Source organism: Cyprinodon variegatus, unplaced genomic scaffold, assembly GCF_000732505.1.
Source record: "Cyprinodon variegatus isolate N-32 unplaced genomic scaffold, C_variegatus-1.0 Scaffold381, whole genome shotgun sequence".
NCBI classification, from domain to species: Eukaryota; Metazoa; Chordata; class Actinopteri; order Cyprinodontiformes; family Cyprinodontidae; genus Cyprinodon; species Cyprinodon variegatus.
Window position 1 is genome coordinate 753,406 of NW_015150834.1, and position 7,788 is coordinate 761,193.

General features: G+C 38.2%; 1 protein-coding gene across 1 annotated transcript in view; it reads left to right on the forward strand.

Moving 5' to 3' along the window:
• Positions 1-7,788, forward strand: part of LOC107092434 — a 38,667-nt gene that overhangs the window by 29,296 nt on the left and 1,583 nt on the right. Inside the window, exon 2 of the mRNA XM_015386924.1 lies at positions 1,763-1,934. Within this exon, the coding sequence (XP_015242410.1) occupies positions 1,763-1,934 (172 nt within the window). The remainder of the gene's footprint in view (positions 1-1,762; positions 1,935-7,788) is intronic.

The window sequence follows — 7,788 nt, forward strand, 5'->3', positions numbered from 1 at the left end:
AGACTTCATGTTGTGGCTTCAGAAGGCTTCAGGTTCAGTCCTCCTTGGTGTCTGATTGGAGTCTGGACTGCTGACACTCTCATGCTCCTGTTTTATAGCGGACGACTTCTCTAAACTCCTCTTTGCAATGTGATGCAAGAGTTTAATTTCCCTCTGTGTTTCGCTTTCTTTGACTCTTCCTTTTTCTTTCACAAAGCCTGTTTCCAAGAACTGCATAACTGTTGATCCGCAATTAATCAGATTAATCGGATACACACATTACAGGTCAAAGTTCACATGAGGCAGGGCAATCTTTGGAGCTCTGATTTTGGCTACCTGTAGGTGGGTTAGCAGCAAGCTAACGCAACACGATGTAGTCTTTGGGTTTTGCTTTTTGTCATGTTCTAAAGGTTTTGCTTCTGCATTAGTATTCCTTTGTTGTCTATGTTTCAGCAGGCTAAGTGCGCCGTTAATCCAGGACAAGTTGTGTCTATGGAAGGATTTTTACGAACACATCTGTCATCCACCCACTGATTCATCGGTTGATGTGTCATGCATTATGAATTGTTAATTCCAAATCCTTGTGTAACTAATCCTAATACTAATACTTATTTCTAATTTATATGTTGAAAATTAATTTGGAACTAATTAATTTAAGTTGCTAATCGATGTGGGAATAATCCAGATTTTAATCTTTTGTGCAATAATGTGTCACTGATATATGTGTTAATATTTTGAATAAAGTATTTGAATTAAACCATTGAAGGGGTCTTCCCCTTATATTGATAAATATTTATTCACCTCATTTTAAAATTAGGTTTTGAATTTAATTGATATTATTTAGGGTTTTTTGTTTTGTTTTTTGTGTGTGTGGGAAAGAGGGGTTCTTGTTGAATTTTAGGAAAACCTCAGGCTTCTGTGTGTCCTTTATAAAGGCACCCATAAGTTTAACAAATGGTTTTGAAAGGGTGTTTAGCAATGAAATTATTAAGTTACACATAAAAAAAACCAAATTATTAACAGCCTCTCTGCATTGCAGCTTTGTATCAACATTGCTGTAATGTTTGTTATTCTGTACAGCTGCAGTGGATGTTAAGGATCACAGTACATCCCTGGTCTTTCCTGTGATATGCATCGTTTGTTTTTTGTAATAATTCATTTTCCAGCCAAAGATGATTTTTTTTAAATAGTTCTGGCCTAAGAAAAAAACCCTCAAAAGAAAGACTTGTTTAGTTATTAACAAATGGTAAACATTAAATCATCATTTTAGGGGTACAAGGTTTTTTTGGGGGAGTGTTGGCATAGTGGGTTAGAGCAGAGCGTTTGTGCTCTGAGAAGGTTGCAAGTACCTGAGTAAGACCCTTATGTCCACACTGCTCCCCGGGCGCCACACAGTGGCAGCCCACTGCTCCCAAAGGGCATAAGGGTTAAATGCAGAGAGCTAATTTCTCCACTGTGAGATCAATAAAGTTCAATTTATTTCATTTCTGAAGGTGTTGCAATATGTAACTAGCAATATAAATAGGTTTAGTAGTAGAGTAGAAATTGCAGTATTTTCCCCTGAGTTACATTGACGTAGCCAAAAGTGAAGTTGCATGAAATCCTCAAATTTCTACTTTAGCAATTGAGTGAATATACTTACCTTTAACCACTGGCCTTATACTGTGTTTTATGTGTGAATGAGACAGGGATGTGCTGTAACAGAGAGAGATCCGATATTAACCAGCCAGGCTGTGATAATGATGCCGTTCCACCAGACTGGAAAAGTCCAATCAGCTAGTAGTGCAGTAAACTTCTTGAGGATGACCCGGCACTCTGGCCAAAGCAGCTGTCTGATCGTGCACGCTGCTCACTAGTACGGAGAGGACCACTCCAGGTGAAGGACAGGATCTTTCCAAGGAATGGAGACGAGCTCAGATTTACTTCCAGCTATTATTTCATTCATAAAAATGGAGGTAAGCAGATCATTGCTTGTCTACTGTGAAAAGAAGGGTTATTTGCTTTTACGGTTGCCTTTTTGGAAACACAGGAAGGAGCAATCAGCTATATGAGAATAAGCTTAGAGGGACAAAATGTAGAACAAATAATTTATGTCCATTCTATTAGAATTTCTGCAGCTGTATAATGGCTCTGTTTTATGTTTTGTCTTTTCAGTTCAGAGGGCCCCATGCCTGTCTTTCCACTAACTGTCAGTGCTACTGGCTGTGCTAACAGTCACTCATCCAGTCATTAGAGGATTTTATCACTCAACTGTCATATTTGGTAACACTTTGATCCAACCCACAGGACGGAAAAATAATAACTGGCAAAACAGAACCTGATAATTACACATCAACCAAACCCTACATAAATCAATATGGTCCCATTATTAAATTATACTTAAAAACTGTTGGGAGAGGCATTGACATTGGAAGAGGCTAAAATATGGCAAGGCATAAAATAATAAAATGCAGACAAGGATCCATTTTAGTGCGACAGTTTTAAAAAAGTTACACTACAGCAGTTAAAAAAATAAAAATATATTTTTTTTCCCACTGTATTGAAGTGTTGAACATGAAAACAGTTTGAAGAACCGACCTGAGGAATGCAGACCTTCCAAAGTCGCATCTTGTTCATGCAGATCCAGGAGCTTCCAAAGAGGAGGTGCTTGAAGGAAACCTCTCTGTGCCTGAATGGGACTTCTACTGGAAGACCCGCAGTTAGTACAGAGAAAGTAATTGCAAACGTTTTTCTATTTACAACACAGAATAAAAAGGTTTTCTTAGATTGTGTTTATTGTTAGCATAACTTCATTACAAATACTGAAGAGTTTGAGGTAATCAATGAAAGTAAAGTTTTTTCCAGAATGGCAACTGAAACTGACACCAACCAGATAAAAGAAAACACCATCAGCAGTATTAATCCTGCCTGTTGTAACGTTTTGATGCACTAGTGGCTCATGTTTTTATACTGTGGGCTGACAGGAGAGGGGATATGAGAGAGGGGATAGACTTTCTGCAAAGGAACACAGTCCAAAATCTAACCCAGGTCAGCCAGGTCAAGGACTAAGGCCTCTGTACTTGGATTGTGCAACGACAAAGTACGCCGTGACTTTTGCTATTTAATCAACTAACCTTTGGACTGTAACGTGATATCTGTGAACATATACCCAACTGGCTGCGTGTTTGCAGAAAAAGTGTGATCCAGGTAAGGTTTCCTCCCGTCCCTTGAAATACGGAATCATTCCGTATTTGGAAGTTAAATTACTTGTCCTGTATTGAGCTGATAAAGGACACTATTTGTTCTGTATTTTCACAAATAATAAAAAAAGCATAGAACAACTCTTCTATTGCGAGTGAGACCCATGTCCACGTGTCCTGATTCTCTCTCCCTCCCTCTCCTATCTTTGAGCTTAGAGTTCTACTGTTCTTGATTCACCCCCCATGACGTCTGTCTAAAGCATTCTCCACTCGGTAATCTATCTTCTTGGCGAGTTCGTCATGGTTTCCTTGTGACAGTCCTCATGTTTAGTTCTAGTTCTACAACTGTGCACCTGCGCATGCCAAACTTATTCATTACAAGAGCCCAGCTGACCTGCTCAGGAATAGTATAGCACAACAGTTGTAGTCATTTAATAATCTGGGTAACTAACAACCAAAATAAACCAAAAATAAGCAAAACAAACACATTAATATAATCTTTAAAAAATTCTACCAGGCCAAGACGCCATTGCTTTTGTGAGGGGATTTCTGTGTGTGGGCGACAGTGGAGTCGGATGTAGGAGTTTGCCCTGAAATCGAAGTATTGATGGTTCAAGCCCCGACTCCGACTTTCAGTGTTGTTGTGTCCTTGGGCAAGACACGTCACCTGCATTGTCTACTGATGGTGGTCAGAGGGCCCGGTGGCGCCAGTGTACAGCAGCCCCGCTTTCGTCAGTGAGCCCCAGGGCAGCTGTGGCTACAATGTAGCTTGCCACCATTAGTGTGTGAATGGGTGAATGACTGAATGTAGCGTAAGGCGCTTTGGTCAAGTCTCCTGACTTGAAAAAAGGCTCTATATAAGTACAGGCCATTTACCATTGCTGTGCGCGATGATATTGTGAAAACATGATAAAAAAATGATATTAATAAATTTCCATTTATTAATTATTTTAATTGGCTGTAGCTTATTGCAAGAAATACAAGCAACGCTCAAAGAACAAAATAAAAGTATGGTTCTGTGTTAAGCTGAAACAGGACACAATTTGGTTAAAATGCAGGAAATTGGATCTAGGAAATTGAATTTTCCTGACGGAGGACCCGCAGCCCCCCTGCGACAATGAGGTTTCTCTAGGACCCCCACATCCCTTATTTCCATTTCTGAAAGGTGGAAACCCTACATCCAGGAATTAAATCAAGGTCAAACAGTTAACTCTGCAGACGTATGGAATAAATTCACAACTATTTCCATTCAAAATATAAGCATTTATTAACAAAAACGTCTAATATAAGTATATAATAATAATAAGTGAAAATCAGTTAAACTAAAGTACTATGTACACATAGAAGAAGAAATAAAAATGTTTAAAAAACCATAACCAATGAAATGATGGAATGATGTTACAGTCCAGCATAGATTTTATGTTTGAGACCCAAAATCTATCTAGAAGAGCTCAAAAGAAAAGCTTCATACAAAACAGAGAAAACAGGAAGGTATCAAGAAGAAATCTGCTAAAGTAGAACTAAAACCCACAGAGCAGATGATGCTACATTAGCATGTGCTGCAACCCCACCTAGTGGTAGTCAAGGTCAGGTTCAGATTCAAACCTGCTCACACATTTACTAACATGTGGGCTAAATAGGACTGTCCCTAGAGCATCATAGAGGAGGAGATTATTTAAATGTTCACTGCTGTCCCACAGTTCAGCACAAAGACCAGGTTTGCTCCTCTGCTCATCATTTAATGTCTAAAAACAAATTATTTATATATATTAATTTGGTGCCTCCCAAATAAAAACTGAATACATAATTTCCTGCTTGTGTTTTGAGATGTTTTCCAGCTGCTGTAAGTGCTCCACTTTTCCTTCTGAAGTGTCTTAAAATGTTCATGTTTTTATCTTTCTGTCTGTTTTCTATCTAAGTGCATTCTGATCTAAGGGATCTAAAAAATATTGCATTATGTTTCCATGATGATAGTAATGATTCTTTATTCTTTTCTCTTGTTGTGGAATTTTTATTTATTGTCGTGGGAGAAAAAGTAATCNGAGATGTTTTCCAGCTGCTGTAAGTGCTCCACTTTTCCTTCTGAAGTGTCTTAAAATGTTCATGTTTTTATCTTTCTGTCTGTTTTCTATCTAAGTGCATTCTGATCTAAGGGATCTAAAAAATATTGCATTATGTTTCCATGATGATAGTAATGATTCTTTATTCTTTTCTCTTGTTGTGGAATTTTTATTTATTGTCGTGGGAGAAAAAGTAATCTACTATTCACCCTAGTTAAATAAAACGGAGATCGATGGATTTCACTCAGTCGCCACATTTATTCATATCTTTGCAAAGAGAGAACAGTTCATCATACAGGCCTAATGGCACAGCATTCTGCCCTGTTCTGCATGAGCAGCGTTCGTTCCTCCTTACTTACAACAATGGAAAGCGGTCAGAGGCAAAACAAATTACAGACACTTTGGTTAAACAGTAACATGTTATAAATAAACCTTGAGAAAGATTCTGGTTTGTTATGGGAAGAAGCTATATCTGGTCTACAAACACCATCCTGCAGAGAATGGTGTGGCCTTCAAGGTGAAACAGACTGAGTGAAAACCTTTATAGTGAGTAAATAGGATAAATTAATATATAATTAAAAGAGAAATCTAAATTTTCCAACAACGGTATCAAAGAGGGAGAGACCACCACTTAGTTAAATAGAGAAGATCGATCTTTGTCTTTGCAAATTTATTCAAAGGCATAAAGAGTTTAAAGGTTCCTGCTCTGAGAGGCAAAAAGTGCTGAAGGAAGGTGTGCAGAAAATGTGAATCATCACAGAGGAGGGGGAGGCGGTAAGTTGTTTCTAGCCTAAACTAGTCTGTTATCAACATTAGGCTCAATCTCCTCTGACTCCAAGTCCTTAAACACAGTCAGTAGGATAAGACTTAAAACTATGTCAAAGGGCAGCGTGCATCTCTTAAAACAATATGGATAACGCAAAGCATCTTCAGGAAAACAGGATTAAAATAATAGTATATTAAAAAAAAATTCACCACACTCTCCTGCTGGAACACGAACAAAAATGGGTTAAAAACTGATGGAAATATTGTCTGTCACAGCAGTTTTATATTAATTTAACTAATATCAATGATATAAAATTCTCTAAACTTTTTCTCTACATATTTTTGTTTCTATGTGTCTAAAACTACAGAATAATGTGTCTGATTTCAGACCCGATGTCTCATTTCCATGAAATAAGGATTTTATCCTTAGATTTGAACCTTGTGGTCTTTATTAGGTCTAAAGGGTTAATACTGCGGATGGTGTTTTCCCTCGTCTGGTTGCTTTCAGTTTTACTTCCCGTTCCTTAAAAACTCTCCTTTCACTGTATTTGTAGTGAATCTTTTCAGAAAGTTTATGCTAACATTAAATAAGATCCAACAAAACCTTTCTTTTAATTTTTAAGTAAATAGAAAAACGTCTGAAATTAGTTTCTTTGCACTAATTGTGAGTCTTCCAGTAGAAGTCCCCTTCAGGCACACAGAGGTTTCCTTCCAGCACCTCCTCTTTAGAAGCTCCTAGATCTGCATGAACAAGATGCAACTTTGGAAGGTCTGCATCTTTCAGCTGTTTCTACAAACTGTTCTACTGTTCAACACTTCAGCAAAGTGGAAAACAGATGCATAAACCGATTGCTTTGCGAAACCTTTGATTCTGCTGGTGACTTTATTCTATGATGCTATTTTAATGATAGAATTATAATTATAACCTTTATTTTTATTGTAATTGTACATGAAAACCACATTGGTTCTCTGCATTGAGCCTCTACATCAGTAAGCAGCTTGGAGCCCCTGGGCAGGGAGCATTGTGGGCTTAGGGTCTTACTCAGGGACCCAGAGGTTGAACCGGGGGTCTAAGGGCCTCTCTAGTACACTCCCTGATTGCTAACATTAGCACCCTGCACCTCAGCCTGTGACCTTGGTGTTATCAGCACCAGGAAAGCATAAACCAGTCAAATAGCTCCAAGTTTGTTTTTAAAAAAGCTGTAACTCTCAGCCTGGTATTCCTCAGAGTCCAGTTGTTGGAACCAGTTCTTTGTTGGCCTGTAGTCTCTTTGAACTTCATCATGCAGAAGCGTTGCAGAGAAAGTTTTCTGATGAAATAATATCTATCAACTAAATCATCTAATACTGATCCTCAAGGACCCATGTTTACGTGTTTCCTTGCTGCCACACACACATTTCTAATTTGAATGAATGCAGCACTTGATGGCTGATGAGGAGGTCATGTCATCACTTGAATCAGTTCTTTTGTGACAGAGAAACGTCTAAAACATGCAGAGCTTTGGTCCCTGAGGATCAGGATTAGGAACCGCTGATTTAATGCATCTGTGAGGCTTTGATTCACTGCATAGATGCAGCTGCTGCTCCCTAAGAAGATCTTACAGATTTTTTAGAGCTGAAGCTATCCTGAAGTTTGCACAGTGTTGGTAATTTAAGAGATTTAAGATTTTACAAAAAGCTTTTTATTTGCTGGTCAGTTGTAAATATAACAAAAGAGCAGCTTGGAGGAGAAAAAAAGTTCTCATAAAAATCTGGAAAGAAAAGGCAGTTCTTGGAAACAGGCTTTGTGAAAGAAAAAGGAAGAG